This window comes from Erythrolamprus reginae, chromosome 6 (genome assembly GCF_031021105.1).
Source record: "Erythrolamprus reginae isolate rEryReg1 chromosome 6, rEryReg1.hap1, whole genome shotgun sequence".
Taxonomy (NCBI): domain Eukaryota; kingdom Metazoa; phylum Chordata; class Lepidosauria; order Squamata; family Dipsadidae; genus Erythrolamprus; species Erythrolamprus reginae.
Genome location: NC_091955.1, coordinates 66,297,220 through 66,315,423, shown reverse-complemented (window position 1 = coordinate 66,315,423; position 18,204 = coordinate 66,297,220). Strand labels below are relative to the sequence as shown.

General features: G+C 43.7%; 1 protein-coding gene across 4 annotated transcripts in view; it reads right to left on the bottom strand.

Moving 5' to 3' along the window:
- SUN2 (Sad1 and UNC84 domain containing 2) overlaps positions 1–18,153 on the bottom strand; it is a 42,896-nt gene extending 24,743 nt beyond the window's left edge. Inside the window, exons 1-5 of one of the 4 annotated variants that reach the window (XM_070756109.1) lie at positions 17,888–18,153; positions 15,304–15,437; positions 12,112–12,245; positions 6,486–6,657; positions 2,423–2,616 (exon numbers count right to left, since the gene is read on the bottom strand). In XM_070756109.1, the coding sequence (XP_070612210.1) occupies positions 2,423–2,616; positions 6,486–6,619 (328 nt within the window). In that variant the 5' untranslated portion in view covers positions 6,620–6,657; positions 12,112–12,245; positions 15,304–15,437; positions 17,888–18,153. Of the gene's footprint in view, positions 1–2,422; positions 2,617–6,485; positions 6,658–12,111; positions 12,246–15,303; positions 15,438–17,887 lie in introns of those variants that run through there. The other 3 variants (XM_070756110.1, XM_070756111.1, XM_070756112.1) reach the window with 3 other exon arrangements.
- Positions 18,154–18,204: the final 51 nt, after the last annotated feature.

Here is an 18,204-nt window from a genome sequence, read left to right as displayed (position 1 = left end):
AACTTTTGCAACTTTTTTGATGATTGATATTAGTTACTAACAAAATACTCCATTTTATTCATGGAAAATTAGATGGTACACTGTATTATTTGAATGTATGTTGAGAGAAAAAAATTAAAAATTTACACCGACCCCCAAAAAAGTCCTCCATCCCTCCATTAATTTCATTCTTCCTTCCTTCCTTGTCCCCTCCATTTCTTCTTCATTCCTTCCCTCTTCTCCACTTCTCTTAACTCTCCCGTTTTCCTTCTCTCCCCTTCTCTCATTTGTTTCTTTTTCCTCTCCCTCGTTCTTTCCCTCCATCATTTTCTCATTTTTCTCTTTCTCTTTTTTTCTCGCTCAAAAAATTCTCTCTTTCTTTCTCTCTCTTCTCTTTCTCTCTCTTTCTCACTCTCTCTCACTCTTTCTCTCTCCCTCTATCTTTCTCGCTCTTTCTGTTGCTCTCTCTTTCTCTCTCTCTTCCTTCCTCTCTCTCCTGCCGGGGTCCAGCTGCATTCACTCTCCGTGACAACCAGGGCAGAGCTGCCCTGGTCATCGCGGAGAGTGAGTGCAGCCGGGCGTGGACACCCTGGCAGGAGAAAGCAGGCTGCCTGGCTGCACCCACTCTCTGGCTGCCTCCTTTCAGTAGTGGCAGCAGCAGCAGCAGCACCCATCCCGCTGCCGTTACTTGCCGACGTCCTCGCTGCCCAGGCACAATAGCCAAAGGAGAGACTGATGGGCGCCTCCATCTTTCCTGGAACAGGCGGGGCCAAAGTGGAATGGAGAATGTCCCCCCGTCCCCAACTCCGACACCTGGCTCGGCTGGGCAGCCTTGGAAAAGGCTGCGCGGAGCATTTTTTCTGCGTGCACGCACGTGTGGGCGCATACCTTACGGGGAACATTGGTCTGGATTATCCAACATTTTCAGCTATTCAACTATCAGCCTGACCATTTATGTCAGATAATCGAGACTCTACTGTAGTTGTTATTAATGATGCAGGTGATGGGATTACATCACCATCAAGAGGTACAATATTTTATATTAATTGGTTAGATGTTTGAGAATTCCACCAACCAACTTCCCTTGAATAGTCTTTCCTTTGTTGGATTTTCAGCACATGTCCCAACCCAATTCTCCCTCAGTTGTCTTTAATACTGTCTTGCATTCAAAATCCCACCAACTAATCCAGAGAAGACCATGCATGCTCTTTCAGGTATTGCTGTACTTTAACAATATTCCAAAATCATTTGGCTGATATCCATTGCACCAGTTGAAAATAAATGATATAATATCAAAAATATATTGACAACATATAAGAAATAAAGATTGAATGAACTCTCAGAAGCAGAATAAGGACCCTTCCCGCTATGTTATTCTGGTATTTTATAGAATAGAATAGAATAGAATTTTATTGGCCAAGTGTGATTGGACACACAAGGAATTTGTCTTGGTGCATATACTCTCAACATACATAAAAGAAAAAGATACATTTGTCAAGAATCATGTGCTACAACACTTAATGGTACATTTGTGTGTATGTCTGCTTTAATAACGGGTTTTTAAAAATGTTTTTAAATTATTAGATTTGTCATGAATTGTTTTATTGTTGTTGTGAGACGCCCCGAGTCTACGGAGAGGGGCGGCATACAAATCAAATCAAATCAAAAAACAAACAAACAAAATATATTTATATTTCAACCTTTCAGCCTTTGAAAAGTGTGCGCCAGGCTTCATTTTTTAGTGCGCTATAGCGCATGGTGCACGTTAGAAGGAACACTGGGCACAACAAAGGACTCTGAGAGATTTCAAAGGTCAACATGTTTTCCAAGAGCATAAAATTGGAAATAGGTTCAAGTCCCATGTAGGCCAGATGATGCAGAAGAATATTCTAACTTGGGTATGAATTATGCTAACTACAGACCAGAGTTAATTGAAAGATTAGATAACAAGTGAAAAACAATTAGGGATTTGTACTATGCAGAGCCAATAAGAATGAAAAATTTATAAGGGGACACAATCTGAAGTTAGTTGGTGGAAAGATCAAAAGCAACATGAGAAAATATTATTTTACTGAAAGAGTAGTAGATCCTTGGAACAAACTTCCAGCAGACGTGGTAGAGAAATCCACAGTAACTGAATTTAAACATGCCTGGGATAAACATATATCCATCCTAAGATAAAATACAGAAAATAGTATAAGGGCAGACTAGATGGATCATGAGGTCTTTTTCTGCCGTCAGTCTTCTATGTTTCTATGTGGTCCTGTTTTAGATGCCAATTCTGATCAGTTCCATTTAGAATTGCTACTCTATTTCAAAAACATCTGAAGGGCTATGAGTTCCCAATTTGTTGCTTTGCAGCTTATATTAAATTCTCCCAAGCAAGTGCCCTCCCTATATTTTAGAACATGCAAGCTACAGAAAATTTCAGAGAAATACTTACTCCAATAAGAACTGCTTTCCAGTGGTTCATCAAAGGCCACATTAGTTTTAAGTGAAAGTCCTCTGTCATCAGTTAGATAAGACTCCTTAATAACAGACTCGCTGTAGTAGGAGGTAGTATGGGGAGAACTGATCCCTAGGCTAGGTGTAGGAGAGAGACGTTTCCCACGGCTTGGTTTCCTTCTCAGGGTTCGACTGCAGGAGAAGAAATCAGAAATGACTTATTGATAAGATAGGACATGGTTAGATGAAGAACGTGAAAATGCATTTATACATATGCATAAGTGCTTTTATTTAGAAATGGCACTAGTAAACTCCAATCACTATAGAATCCACATCCCTAAGAGTAGAGTTGAATGGGAAAGAGATAAGAAGATGGAAAAACAATATTTTCCTAAGGATATTGCAATTTGGAACTTGATCACTCTAAATAAGTGCCAAAAATATCTTTGTTTCAAGGTTCAAATCTAGCTTGGATTTCTGGAAGTTGTCATCCCATTGCATATGGATGAGGCTGGATTCAAAAAGGTTACAATGATGTAACAACTGCATTTTTCTTTACCTAATGATATACAGTAACATAATTTCCTTTTAGTATGGTTTGCATTTTGCCTTCTTTAATTCCAAAGTTGTAGTATTGTCTGTCAGTTCAACCAAACTGCATATAGGGGACGGGGGTGTTTCCACATAGCCATGTGCAACTTCACTTATGGAACAGAATTGTAAGAGGTTGGGTAAACGAAGCCATTTCTCTGTCACCAATACTTTACAGCAAATTTCCCAGCTGGGTCTCTCTAAATATGCTGAGACCAAAATTCCAAATAAGCATGACCAGGGGAGATACTGTTCCAGTTCATCCAGGGAATCCCAATTTAGGACACACTGCTCAACATTATATCTAGGAGCTCAAAAAATATCTCATGAGGAGTTTATGATATACAGTATTGAATAAAAGAGCAAACTAGAACTATCCAGAAACTTTGCTTCGCAGAGAATTAAAAGAAGCATGCAGTTTGCTCCTGTAGTGAGCTGAAATAAGAATTTGGATTGAATCAGTTTATAATCACGTTCATGATTGCTTATCTGCATATTGCATTTATTTAATGCCCTTTCCTGTAGCCTTCATGTAACATGCTTTAATAATGACTTGAACTGTGGTAATATGGGTCTGCCAATTATTAATTTATTACACTATTCAGTCCCTGAGTGGAGGCAGAACAGAAGAATATAAGCTGTTGGGCCTCCTTATTTCTGGCTATGAATGCAGGATTGCCTGTTAGGTTAGCAACCAAAGCCTTCACTCAGCTGATACATCAAAAACACTACACAGTTTTTCTCTCTAAGGACGCATCTTTAATTATTTCACATTCCATAAATAGTAGTATACCTGTTTTGTGATTATTTTGTTTCCTTATTAATTGTAAATGTAGCTCCATGCGAGTATTTGAACAACATTCTACATAAGATTTATGTAATGTTGCAGCTCCTGCTCTTTGCAAGAGACCAATGACTCATTGTAACCTGCTAGCTTTTTCAGTTAATTAATAAAACAATCCTTTGGATGCTCTCCAAACATTGGCACTTTTGGGGTGAATTTTCTACCACACTCCAAGGAGAGAATAAAACAGCAGAAGCAGCTTTTTCTGAGTATAACGTTTTTCTTTAAAGTTCATGGGTGTGGAGGAAATGGAAGTAATACAGACAGATGGTAGCATCCTTTTTATCCACCAACACTTTTTTAACCAAGCGGAGGCAATGCACCAACTGAGAGAATACTCAGCCTACTCTCTTCCCTGCCTGCTTATTCTACAGCAACAATAGCTAACCAATGTGGTTAGAGCTATTTATAAGGAAGCAAGAAACAGAGCTGAAGAGGTTAGTACAACTCTGGTAAATCACATCAAAGGGAAATCTTCCCATTAGTGGCAAACAGAAGCCTAAAAGAAAGCTATGAGGGCAATGCCGTCTTGGCTGATGGTTCAAAAGTCAGAAACGATTTGCTCGGGAGATGATACTTTCCCCCCTACAAATTACACTTTTTAAAAGTGAATATTTTTCCACCTGTAAGGATTGCTGTAGTTTTTAAGGTCATTCTCCTTGAGGCCTCTCCCCCCAAAACTGCAGCTCACAATTTTTTCAAGGCTATTCTGAAGATTAATGGGGCTTCAAACATGTGTGATGAAGGGTGACATGAGATTCACAGGCTGCTTATTTTTCCGTTGTCTCCTAAGGGGAAGGGGGAGCCTTTACCCACCATATTTCATTATGGCTATTTGTATGAAAACCAAGTATGTGTGCATTTTTAAGACCCAAAAATGCATCCAAATTTGGCTTCTCCATATGGCACCAACTCTCTTCTGTGCCTCTATATACAGCTCCATTTATACAACTGAACATGTACAGTGATACCTTGTCTTACAAACTTAATTGGTTCCGGGACAAGGTTCTTAAGATGAAACGTTTGTAAGACGAAACAATGTTTCCCATAGGAATCAATGGAAAAGCGATTAATGCGTGCAAGCCCAAACCTCACCCCTTTTGCCAGCCGAAGCGCCTGTTTTTGCGCTGCTGGGATTCCCCTGAGGCTCCCCTGCATGGGAAACCCCACTTCTGGACTTCTGTTTTTGCGATGCTACAAGGGAATCCCAGCATCACAAAAACGAGCGCTTTGCTGGCAACGGAAGTCCGGAGGTGGGGTTTTCCATGGAAGGAAGCCTCAGGGGAATCCTCGCTGCGCAAAAATGGGTGCTTCGCTGGCAACGGAAGTCCGGATGTGGGGCATCCCGGTGGCGGCAGGGGGTTTGTAAGGTGAAAATAGTTTGTAAGAAGAGGCAAAAAAATCTTAAGCCCCGGGTTTGTATCTTGAAAAGTTTGTATGACGAGGCGTTTGTAAGATGAGGTATCACTGTATTTATGTTTTTTCTTTGTCATTAGTTGCTCCCAGCAAGAACATTATCAAGACTATGATAAAAGAAATTTCCTGCACTCTCTACAAATAATGTAATATTTTCATGAAAAATATTTAATTTTGTCAATTTACAATTCCTATTGCTATTTCACATGGGCGATAGTGGCATGGACATTGGCCATACTGTATAATAATCAGTTCTGATGATATTAGCAATTATGAATAATTTAACTCCCCTGCTGTAGCACATACAATGTTTTCCTATTTATTTTTCCTTTCTCTTTTTAAAGAATCAAAGTATCTAATGGGAATGGGAGGTTTCCATAGACTCTAATGTAACTTCATTCTTCTGACTACAGGAGTGCTGAGTTATAACTTCCACAGTTCCAGTCAGGCAGCTACAGATAGAATTATATGGAAATTGAGGAATGTTAATCCAACCAGATTGGGGAAAACTGATTTAAAAAACAAATTGCATATTAAAACTAATTATATACTGGCTACTTGTGTACTGCGACTACCATACTGAAATGGGCTATGTAGTGCCAGATGTAAAAAGAAAACCTTGAGAAGTCTTAAAATACCCAGTATTTGTAAATGTAGAAGGGACAAAGCAAATTAAAAAGCTGCTTGGTGCAATCTTTAATGATGCACTTGGTTCTATTTTAGAGCCAGATTCATCCTTCCTGCTACTTCACAATCTGATCATAACAGCTACTATTAGCACACGATAAATCTTCAGTACTATACAGGAAAATCTCTTTATAAAAAAGTGAGGCAGAATTGTCAAAGCCTGTTAAATTAAAGTCTGTGAATTCAATCCGAGCTTAAATTCTATTAAAAAATTGAGACAACTGTGAATATACTACAGTTCAAAATACCTCATCCTATTTCTACTTCATGCCAGAGATTCTTGTCTGTTCTACTGCTTTTTAAATAATTTGAATTATAATGCTAAAAATAATTCATTGGAATTGTATCTGACATTGATAATGGATAACAAATTGGGGATGACTGGTAAACAATCAGATTCAACCCAAAAGTATGAAAAGCAGCAACAATGAACTAATTTTACCACTCAAAAGACGAAAACCCGTATAACATAGCATACATAACATATGTGGGGGAGTCTCCCTCTTCCTTCCTTCCGACTTACCTGTTTGAATTCTCTACAAACAGGGCCTGAGGTACACTTAGCAGAGAACTTTCTCCACTGATTCCATTGTTGCCAGTATCCTCACTTTGATAATTGCGAAAAGTCCCACGAAGGCGTTGGCTTTGTCGAGACATGGCCAAAAAAGAGCCAACTCCACTCTTATGTCAAGGTTCTTAGAGGAAGCAGCACAAAAAAGAAAACATCAGGACTTACATCAACTATAAGTATTATGAAGATGGTTTATGATTGAAGAGTTTTACTGAATCCCAAAGAAAAGTTGACAAATGCTAGCATTTTTTCTCCTATTGACCAAGCCAATTCCTCTATAAAGGCTACCTAAATGAAATAGGTGCTGGAATATTGCTGTTGCTCATATTCCACTTTTCTGATCTGGACTTCAGAATCCTCAGCAAAACTCAGTTCCAAGAATACCAGCTAACATTTTCCAAACTATACCATTGTTCTAATATATGCTGCTTTTAGCCAGGGAAGTTCCCTTTATCTGAAGTAACTAATCTATATACTATTAAAACTCTCACTGTCGTGGCATTTAACTAGACAAATTGGTGGATCTTTTAGGGCAACAAAGTTTGAGCCAAATTACTCAAATACGCTAACTTAATAGAAAGTGTCCAAATTTAATTTTAATTTAATTTAATTTATTAGATTTGTATGCCGCCCCTCTCCGAAGACTCAGGGCGGCTCACAACAACATAAACAGTGTACAAATCCAATTTTTAAAAATACAATTTAAAACCTTTATAATAAAATAATCACACAATCCAATCAAACTATACACCAACCTTGACAATTGGGGTGTGTGTTAATTTCCTCATGCCTGGTGGCAAAGATGAGTTTTTAATGACTTACGAAAGGCGAGGAGGGTGGGGACAGTCCTAATCTCTAAGGGGAGTTGGTTTCAGAGGGCCGGGGCCGCCACAGAGAAGGCTCTTCCCCTGGGTCCCACCAGACGACACTGTTTAGTCGATGGGACCCGGAGAAGGCCAACTCTGTGGGCCCTAATCGGCCACTGGGATTCATGCAGCAGAAGGCGGTCTTGGAGGTATTCTGGTCCGATGCCATGTAGGGCTTTATAGGTCATAACCAACACTTTGAATTGTGACCGGAAATTGATCGGCAGCCAGTGCAGGCCGCGGAGTGTTGATGAGACATGGGCATATCTGGGGAGGCCCATGATTGCTCTCGCAGCCGCATTCTGCAAGATCTGAAGTTTCCGAACACTCTTCAAAGGTAGCCCCATGTAGAGAGTGTTGCAGTAGTCGAACTTTGAGGTGATGAGGGCATGAGTGACTGTGAGCAGTGACTCCCGGTTCAAATAGGGCCGCAACTGGTGTACCAAGCGGACCTGGGCAAACGCCCCCATCGCCACAGCTGAAAGATGTTTCTCTAATGTGAGCTGTGGATCGAGGAGGACGCCCAAGTTGCGGACCCTCTCCAAGGGGGTCAGTAATTCCCCCCCCCCCCCGGGTGATGGACGGACAAATGGAATTGTCCTTGGGAGGCAGAACCCACAGCCACTCCGGAAAATTTCCACCAAATGCGAATTCATCAACCTGAAGGAGATAATGAAAGATTGGATCATTCTAGGAATGAGAGATCTTAATCTTCAAAAGAAGCTGCTGAGAAGAAAAAATTCCAGAATGTCGTGGAGGAAGCTAGAGTCGCCGAATCATCAGACAACCCAGCCACAGATATCCCAAAGACCAGCACAGTTCATCGCATGTACCGTGAGCCCAAGTGGGTGTCCAAGGTTTATTTATTTATTTATTTATTTAGATTTGTATGGTTCCCGAACACAAGGATGAATCAGAAGAAGACCAGGTACATCGCATCCAGCCAGAGAAAAGGGTAAGCCCTTGAATACAGGCAAGCCCGCTGTATGGGTTGTCTAGCGGGCCATGCCAGAGCGCTTTACTATTTTAAAGAGGCAATTTGCTGACACTGCCACAAAAGAGGGCACATTGCAGAGGCCTGCAGAGCTACCCAATCAACTCCCTGCCAACCAGCCCAATATACCCCTAAGCCAGTGATGGTGAACCTTTTTTTCCTTAGTGCATGCGTGAATGCCCACACCCCGATGCTTCTTCAAAGCATGATGGAAAGGTTACTGCAGGGCCTTCCAGGGATGATTCCTCATTTTGACAACGTCCTTGTATTAGGAGAAAACGAAGAACACCTTTTCAGCAGACTAAGGGCCATCCTACAACATTTTCAGGCACGAAGGCTCAAAGTAAAAAATGAGAAATGCATGATTGGCATGCAACAAGTTGTTATTGGGGTTTTTGATTGATCGATGAAGCATTTGGCCCACGGATAGAATTAATGGTATCAGAAACACCCCCACCCCCACTAATAAAACTGAACTGCAAGCATTCCTACGACTCTTAAACTTTTACACAATTTTCTTTAAACAGAAGGCAAACGTTGCTGAGCCTCTTCACCGGGTCCTGGGGAAGTCAGCTACCTGGACTTGGGAACAGAGAGAGACCACTGCGTTCCAAGCCATAAAGGACCTTTTATTATCAGACAGCATTCTCATCCAGTACAACGACAACATTCCCCTATTGCTTACTTGCGAAGTAGGAACCGTCATGAACCTCCAAACGGATCTGAGGTTCCAATAGCTTACTATTCTAAGACTGCCCCTGGCAGAAATAAATTATAGCCAATTAGACAAGGAAGCGCTTGCAGCAGTGGCAGGAATCAAGCGCTTCCATGAATACCTCTATGGCAGACATTTCAAATTAATAACCGACCACAAACCCTTGCTGGGATTATTGCAAACCAGCAAACACCAAACTACATGTCACCCAGGATGACACGCTGGTCAATCTTCCTATCGGGCTACAACTACAAAACATCACAGAACATGCAGCCAAAGATAAGGTATTGTCAAGTGTCATCAACTGGATGTTAAGGGGATGGCCACAGATGAAGCCAGGAGCAGCAGACAGCATATGCACTATCAACAAATTCCCACAACTAATGAATTACATAAGCTCAGTAGAATGGTATGGCGCTCCGCCTACTTGCGTGACTACATAAATTGTATACAGAGTCAATTAGAATATCCACAGACTAAGAGAGGACGGAGTTTACATACAGGCTGAACCTGTTACGGATTTGCATAGCTGCCATTGATTGGCTAGACTAGGGGTGGGAGAAATGAACTGCTGTCAGTGGCCAACTGGCTATACAGAAGCCTTTAAAAGTGGCTTCCCTATAGCCTGCCGGCATTCCGTATTACTTTCAGCTATTCATAAATACAGATGCTGAACTGCTCCTACATCTTGCCTCTTCATTCCTGTGCAATCTAACACATTGGGTAAATAAACAATAAAAACAACAGAAACAAAAATGGCAAGCTACTTCAGTATTAGGGCCAACAAACTAGCATGACTGTATTTGTCTACATTTATCAGGATCTCAGCTTGATTTGAGGATTTATTTTTCTTCATTTCTTTTTTATATCAGAAGGCACTGGGGACTAATATCTAATGCTCTTGCACTGAACTACACTGTAGGGTCACATTCCAGCTGTCACTGGCAAGTGAGCTCAATTTCTAGCCTGCTGACAGATTTATGAGATACTCCTATCAGAGCATCATGAACCAAATGCATCTTGACTGGAAACAGTCCAGCTTTTGGGCAAGGCAAAATATAGATTTATTTATTTATTTATTAGATTTATTTATTAGATTTGTATGCCGCCCCTCTCCCAACCAAGACAAGGCCAGCCTGGACCTGAGTCAAGTCCCACCCCCAGCAGCACAACAACAACAACTATATTTATACAGCGTCAGTCACCCTGCAGATTTGCTTGCTGAGATGGGGGGAAAAAAACAAATAGCAAAATCAAGATCTGACCTTGTGCCTATCCTTCACTTAACTCATACAGTTTTAAAAAAACCTCCCTCCCTGCTTGTTGCCACAAGCAAATCAAGTCAGCAGTCTGCTCACCAGCAATTGTTTATCAACATTTACATCATTAACCCTCTAATTATACTTCTATCATGCCCCAGCCTGCATTTCTACTCTTACAACTCCTAGGAAATGTTTCCAATGTTCAGCAAGTCAAATGGCAAGCATCTACAAGAGGGTTTCCCTTGCTTAGTCATAAGCCATGCTGCTGTCATTCTCCACACCCCCTCCTGTTCTTCGTTATTCCCAATACCCTACCTGGACTGAAAAAGTCCAGACCAGTTTCTGTAACCTTGACATTTTGGAGATGTGTGGATTTCAACTGGGATATCCTGGGTGTTAACGTCCACACATCTTCAAGAGTGAGAAACATTGCTCTGGACCATCACTATATCAGAATTGCGTTATCCCTTTCTGCTACACTAGTGGTGGATAGGATTTTATAGCCCAAATTTAGTAACCAGTTGTGAGTAGCTATACTACTCACTAGTTATACTATCTATAATTGTTGTCACAGCACTTATTCCTTCTCATAATTTTATTCCCACACACACACACAAATATGTAGGAAGCAAAGAACAAAATCAAAGAAAATTTGCACCAAATTCCCTAGACTAAAAGAAAATACAAATGCCCCTTTTCATCTCAATTAGGATGCACATTCATCCCTAGGCAGCTCAACTGAAATTACATATGTTACCCCAGGAGACAAGCAGGCCTCCTTTCCTTCATCTCTTCCATATCTGTTCTTCTCCCTGTCTCCCCTTAACTTTTATTTTACTGAGACCCTATGGAGCAAAAATTGCTTTATTGTTTTCAACACCAAGCTCCATTTGCTAAAATAGAGAATTTTAAAGAAGACAAATTAGACAGAACGTGTAGTATAATGTACAGAAATCCAGGCTGCATTTTGAGTCTGTTTTGTATTCATTCACAAGGTGGTGTTCAAGCTGCTCCCACTTTCAGTTTTGAAATCCCTCCCCTCATATGAGAATTACAGTTGTCATTTGTTTTAGTACTTCAGCTGCACCATGTGCATTTCTTGAACAGGTTATGGGGTTTGGGAATGCTAAGCCAGAAATCAGCATATAATCAAATGGGAATATTTTTCACTGAGACGCCATCAGAGGGCTCCCTTGAGAGGCAAAAAATAGTGGGGTGTAAAAGTGATACACAATATGTCACCACTCATCTTCTGGGAGTTTCAGTAACGCTAGAATAAATATCCCACATTTTCTTTTTTTCAGTGGTTAAAAAGAGTATACAGGATTATTTCCTTGCACTTCCCTGAAAACAAAGTAATTATTTCCCTGCAACAATAATCCCGCAAAATAGGTTAGGCTGACTTGTGAATGAGCCAAGAGCATATAAGTGGAATTGGAATCTAGGTCTCTCCAAGGTAAGATTTCCAAAATAAGGAAATGTTACCTTTATGTAACAATTATAGGGTGGTAATTTGTACAAATAAAACGTTAGATAAGTAATGATAAAAAGTAACAAAATAAGACAATAGGACAGGGACGGTAGGCACAGTGGTGCGCTTACGCACGCCCTTTATCTAAAGCATGCTGCTGCTTCAAAACTTCGATCCACTTGGCTGCCTTGCACTTTCCAACCGCAACCATCACGACGGTCGTTGCATGACTGGCAAAATCCACGGACGGATATTTAGATCCGGACAAACCTGCCTGGGAGCGGGGCGGTCTCCTTCCTCCTCCTCCAACTCCTTTTCCCGATCGCTCCTTTTTCTCTCCGATGAAAACAGCAACAGACAGCAACAAACACAGCGCCTGCTTGCCCTGAGGCAGCGAAAGCAGCCTGATTTTGGAAAAATAATAATAATAAAGCTGCTGCATTAATAATAATAACAACAATAACGAGGAGGAGAAGAAGAGGAGGATGAGGAGGGGAAGAGGAGGAGGAAGAGAAGAGGAGGAGGAGGAGGAGGAGGAAGAGAAGAAGAGGAGGAGAAGAAGAGAAGGAGGAGGAGAAGAAGAAGAGAAGAGGAGGAGGAGGAGAAAAAGAAGAGGAGGAGGAAGGGGAGAAGAAGAGGAGAAGAAGGAGAAGAGGAGGAGGAGGAGAAGAGAAGAGGAAGAGGAGAAGAGAAGGAGAAGAGGAGTAGGAGGCAGAGGAGGAGAAGAGGAAGAGAAGAGGAGGAAGAGGAGAAGAGGAGAAGGAGGAGGCAGAGGAGGAGAAGAAGAGGAGGAGAAGAAGGAGAAGGACGAGGAGGAGTAGAGAAGGAGGAAGAGAAGAGGAGGAAGAGGAGGAGGAGGAGAAGAGGAGAAGAAGGAGGAGGCAGAGGAGGAGGAGGAGGAGAAGAGGAGGAGGAGGAGAAGAAGAGGAGGAGGAGGCAGAGGAGGAGAAGAGGAAGAGAAGAGGAGGAAGAGGAGGAGGAGAAGAGGAGAAGAAGGAGGAGGCAGAGGAGGAGGAGAAGAAGAAGAGGAGGAGAAGGAGAAGAAGAGGAGGAGAAGAAGAGGAGGAGGAGAAGAAGAGGAGAAGACGAGGAGGAGGAAGAGAAGAGGAGGAGAAGAGGAGGAGGACGAGGAGAGAAGGAGGACGAGGAGGAGAAAGGGAAGAGAAGGAGGAGGAGGAGAGGAGGAAGAGGAGAAGAAGAGGAGAGGAGGAAGAGAAGAGGAAAAGAGGAGGAAGAGGAGGAGGAGAAGAGGAGGAAGAGAAGGAGAAGAAGAGAAGGAGAAGAGGAGGAGAACAACACAGAATAGGAGAAGAGGAGGCAAAGAAGAGGAATTGAAGGAGAAGAAGAGGAGGAGAACAACAAGAATAGGAGAAGAGGAGGAAGAGAAGGAGAAGAGGAGGAGGAAAGAGGAGGAGAACAACAAGAAGAGGAGGAGAACTGGAGGAGGAGGAGGAAGAGAAGAAGGAGAAGAGGAGGAGAAGGAGAAAGAGAAGGAGAGAAGAACAACAAGAAGAGGAGGAGAACTGGAGGAGAAGAGGAGGAAGAGAAGAAGGAGAAGAGGAGGAGAAAGAGAAGAGGAGGAGGAGAAGGAGAAGAAGAGGAGGAGGAGAAGGAGAGAAGAACAATAAGAAGAGGAGGAGAAGAAGGAGAAGAGGTGGAGAAGAATAAGAGGAGAAGAAAACGAAGAGGAGAAGGGAGAGGAGGAGGACAACAAGAAGAGGAGGAGGAGTAGAAGAAGAGGAGAAGAAGAAAAAGAGAAGAAGAAAAGAAAAGAAAAGGAGGGAGAGGAGGAGGAGGAGAAAGGAGGAAGAAGAGGAGGAGAAGAGGAAGAGAAGAAGAGGAGGAGGAGGAGAAGAGGAAGAGACGAAGAAGAGGAGGAGGAGAAGACGAGAAGAGGAGGAGGAGAAGAAGAGGTGGAGAGGAGGAGAAGAGGAGGAGAAGGAGAAGAGGAGATGAAGAGAAGAAGAGGAGGAGGAAGAGGAGAGGAGGAGGAGGAGCAGAAGAAAAGGAAGAGGAGGAGAAGAACAGGAGATGAAGAGGAGAAGAACAAGAAGAGGAGAAGAAGAGGAGGAAGAGAAGGAGAAAAGGCGGAGAAGGAGAAGAGGAGGAGTAGGGGAGGAAGAGGAGGAGAAGAAGAGAAAGAAGAGGAGAAGAGGAGAAGGGAGGGGAGGAGGAGAACAACAAGAAGAGAAGAAGAGGAGAAGAAGAGGAGAAGAACAACAAGAAGAGAAGAACAGGAGGAAGAGAAGAAGAAGAAGAGGAGGAGAAGCAGAAGAGGAGGAGGAGAAGAGGAGAATAACAACAAGAGGAGGAGGAGAGGAGGAAGAGGAGGAGGAAGAGAAGGAGAACAACAAGAAGAGGAGGAGAAGAGGAGGAAGAGAAGAAGAAGAGGAGGAGGAGAAGAACAAGAAGAAGAGGAGGAGGAGAGGAAGAGAAGAAGAAGAAAAAGAGGAGGAGGAGGAGAAGAGGAGAAGGTGAAGAACAGGAGAAGAGGAGGAAGAGTAGAAGAACAATAAGAAGAGAACAGGAGGAAGAGAAGAGGAGGAGAAGAGGAAGAGTAGAACAAGAGGAGCTGAAGAGGAGGAGAATTAGAGGAGGAAGAGAAGGAGACACAGAGGAGGAGAAGGAGAAGAAGAGGAGGAAGAGAACAAGAGGAGAAGGAGAAGGAGAAGAAGAGGAGGAGGAAGAGGAGAAGGAGACGAAGAGGCGAAGAAAAAGAAGAGGAGAAGGAGAGGAGGAGGAAAAGGAGAAGAAGAGGAGAAGAGGAGGAAGAGGAAGAGGGAGAGGAGGAGCAGGAGGAGAAAAGGAGGAGGAGGAGAAGAGAAGGAAGAGAAGAAGAGGAGGAGGAAGAGAAGAAGAGGAGGAGAAGGAGAAGAGGAGGAGGAGTAGAAGAAGAGGAGAAGGTGAAGAAGAGGAGGAGGAGAAGAGGAAGAAGAGGAGGAAGAGAAGGAGAAGAGGAGGAGAAGGAGGAGGAGGAAGAGGAGAAGAGGAGGAGGAAGAGAAGAAGAGGAGGAGAAGGAGAAGAGGAGGAGGAGTAGAAGAAGAGGAGAAGGTGAAGAAGAGGAGGAGAAGAGGAGCAGAATAGGAAGAAGAGGAGGAAGAGAAGGAGAAGAGGAGGAGAAGAAGGAGGAGGAGGGGAGGAGCAGAAGGCGAGGAGGAGAAGAGGAGGAGAGGGAGAAGAGGAGAAGAGGAGGAGAAGAGGAGGAGGAAGAGGAACAACCCTATCTAATCCCTTTCACTCTCATTCTTCTTCCCCTTTTCTTTTTTATACCTGATATTATTGCTATACCGTTATACCATGCACTACTGTTTTTTGTTTTACCCTTTTAATGTAAATATCTAATTAAGATTATTTTTTATCTAAAGCATGCTGCCGCTTCAAAACTTCGATCCACTTGGCTGCCTCGCACTTTCCAAACGCAACCATCACAACTGGCAAAATCCATTTAGATCCGGACAAACCTGCCTGGGAGCGGGGCGGTCTCCTTCCTCCTCCTCCAACTCCTTTTCCCGATCCCTCCTTTTTCTCTCCGATGAAAACAGCAACAGACAGCAACAAACACAGCGCCTGCTTGCTCCGAGGCAGCGAAAGTAGCCTGATTTTGGAAAAATAATAATAAAGCTGCTGCATTAATAATAATAACAACAACAATAACAACAACAATGAGGAGGAGGAGAAGAGGAGGGGGAGGAGAAGAGGAGGAGGTGGAGAAGACGAGGAGGAGGAGGAGAAGAGAAGGAGGAGAAAGGGAAGAGAAGGAGAAGAGGAGGAAGAGGAGAAGAACAATAAGATGAGAAGAGGAGAAGAGGAAGAGTAGAAGAACAAGAGGAGCTGAAGAGGAGGAGGAGAATTAGAGGAGGAAGAGGAGAAGGAGACGAAGAGGAGAAGAAGAGGAAGAGGAGAAGGTGGAGAAGACGAGGAGGAGAAGAGAAGGAGGAGAAAGGGAAGAGGAGGAGAAGAACAACAAGAAGAGGAGAAGAAGAAGAGGTGGAGAAGAATAAGAGGAGAAGAAAACGAAGAGGAGAAGGGAGAGGAGGAGGACAACAAGAAGAGGAGGAGGAGTAGAAGAAGAGGAGAAGAAGAAAAAGAGGAGAAAAAGAGAAGGAGAAGAAAAGAAAAGGAGGGAGAGGAGGAGGAGGAGGAGAAAGGAGGAAGAAGAGGAGGAGAAGAGGAAGAGGAGAAGAAGAAGAGGAGGAGGAGAAGAGGAAGAGACGAAGAAGAGGAGGAGGAGAAGACGAGAAGGAGAAGAAGAGGTGGAGAGGAGGAGAAGAGGAGGAGAAGGAGAAGAGGAGATGAAGAGAAGAAGAGGAGGAGGAGGAGGAGAGGAGGAGGAGGAGCAGAAGAAAAGGAAGAGGGGGAGAAGAACAGGAGATGAAGAGGAGAAGAACAAGAAGAGGAGAAGAAGAGGAGGAAGAGAAGAAGAGGAGGAAGAGAAGAAGAGGAGGAGGAGTAGAAAAAGGAGAAGGTGAAGAAGAGGAGGAGAAGAGGATAAGAAGAGGTAAAGAAGAAGAGGAGAATAGGAAGAAGAGGAGGAAGAGAAGGAGAAGAAGGAGGAGGAGGAGGAGGGGAGGAGCAGAAGGCGAGGAGGGGAAGAGGAGGAGGAGAGGGAGAAGAAGAGGAGGAGAAGAAGAGGAGGAAGAGAAGGAGAAGAGGAGAAGAAGTGGAGGAGAAGGAGAAAGAGAAGGAGAGAAGAACAACAAGAAGAGGAGAACTGGAGGAGGAGAAGAGGAAGAGAAGAAGGAGAAGAAGAGGAGGAGAAAGAGAAGAGGAGGAGGAGGAGGAGAAGAAGAGGAGGAGGAGGAGAAGAGGAGGAGGAGGAGAGAAGAACAACAAGAGGAGGAGGAGAAGAAGAAGGAGAAGAAGATGAGGTGGAGAAGAATAAGAGGAGAAGAAAGCGAAGAGGAGAAGGGAGAGGAGGAGGACAACAAGAAGAGGAGGAGTAGAAGAAGAGGAGAAGAAGAAAAAGAGAAGGAGAAAAAGAGGAGAAGAAAAGAAAAGGAGGGAGAGGAGGAGGAGGAGAAAGGAGGAAGAAGAGGAGGAGAAGAGGAAGAGTAGAAGAAGAACAAGAGGAGCTGAAGAGGCGGAGGAGAATTAGAGGAGGAAGAGGAGAAGGAGACGAAGAAGAGGAGGAGGAGAAGAGGAGGAAGAGGAGAACAAGAGGAGGAGTAGAGAAGGAGAACAAGAGGAGGAGTAGAGAAGGAGAAGGAGATGAAGAGGAGAAGAAGAGGAGGAAGAGGAGAAGAGGAGGAGGAGAATAAAAGGAAGAGGAAAAGAAGAAGAAGAGGAGGAGGAGGAGAAGATGATGAGGGGGAGGGGGAAAAAGAGGAAGAACCCCATCTAATCCCTTTCACCCTCATTCTTCCTCCCCTTTTCTTTTCTGATATTGTTGCTATACCGTTATACCATGCACTACTGTTTTTTGTTTTACCCTTTTAATGTAAATATCTAATAAATATTATTTTTTTAAAAAAATTAAAAATAACAAGAGTGGGGGGGACCTTGGAGGTCTTCTAGTCCAGCCCGCTGCTTAGGCAGGAAACCCTACCCTACTTCAGATAAGTCATTTCTTCATTTCCAGAAAGCTGGAAGAAACCACCAGAGCCGCAATCTTTTGAAGCCGCCACCCAGAAAAACGAAACGGTAGAGGGTAGCTGGTGTGGATAGCTTGAGCTCACGGGTTCGAGGCTGCCGGGAATTATCGGCCAGTGAAGTGCCGAGGGTCAGGAAGACGGAGCGCGGGACGGGCTCCATCATCCCCAGCCAACATGCACGGCCCTGGCAAAATGGGACCTGTAATCCCTTACCAACAATCTGGAAGAGGGACCGACCGGCCTGGAAATGCCTCTCGCACCGCTTGGGATGTTTTGTGAAAGCGGGAAATAAGCTCGGGGTGCACCGGCAGGCGCGGACGGGAGGGTTGAGGGAGAAGCCACAGAGCTACAACACACAGAGAGAGAGACAGATAGAGGGGAAACCAAGGAATAAACACTCCCCCGTTTACTCTTTTTGCCTTTATTTTCTCTCCTTTCAAGCGCGTGGAGTTACCTTTCACAAACGGCTTCGGGAGAGAGGCGCACAAAAGAACTCCAAACAAAAACACGCGAGGAGTCTCCCACCCCGTCCCCAATTCAAAGAGATTCGGCAGTTTTTCTCCTCAGCGGGCGAAGTTCATCCGGGCTTTCTTGAAGCGGTTTGAGAAATGACCGTTGCCAGCTCGGGTCCGCATTTGGTAAAAGCGCCCACGCGCCAACAATAGAACCTTGAGGGCTCTCTCTCTCCCGCGCGCGCGCCCCTCATCTCCCCCAAGTGCCTGCGTGCGCCTGTCAAACCTCACAAGCATGAGCTTATTGGCAGGAGCCGCA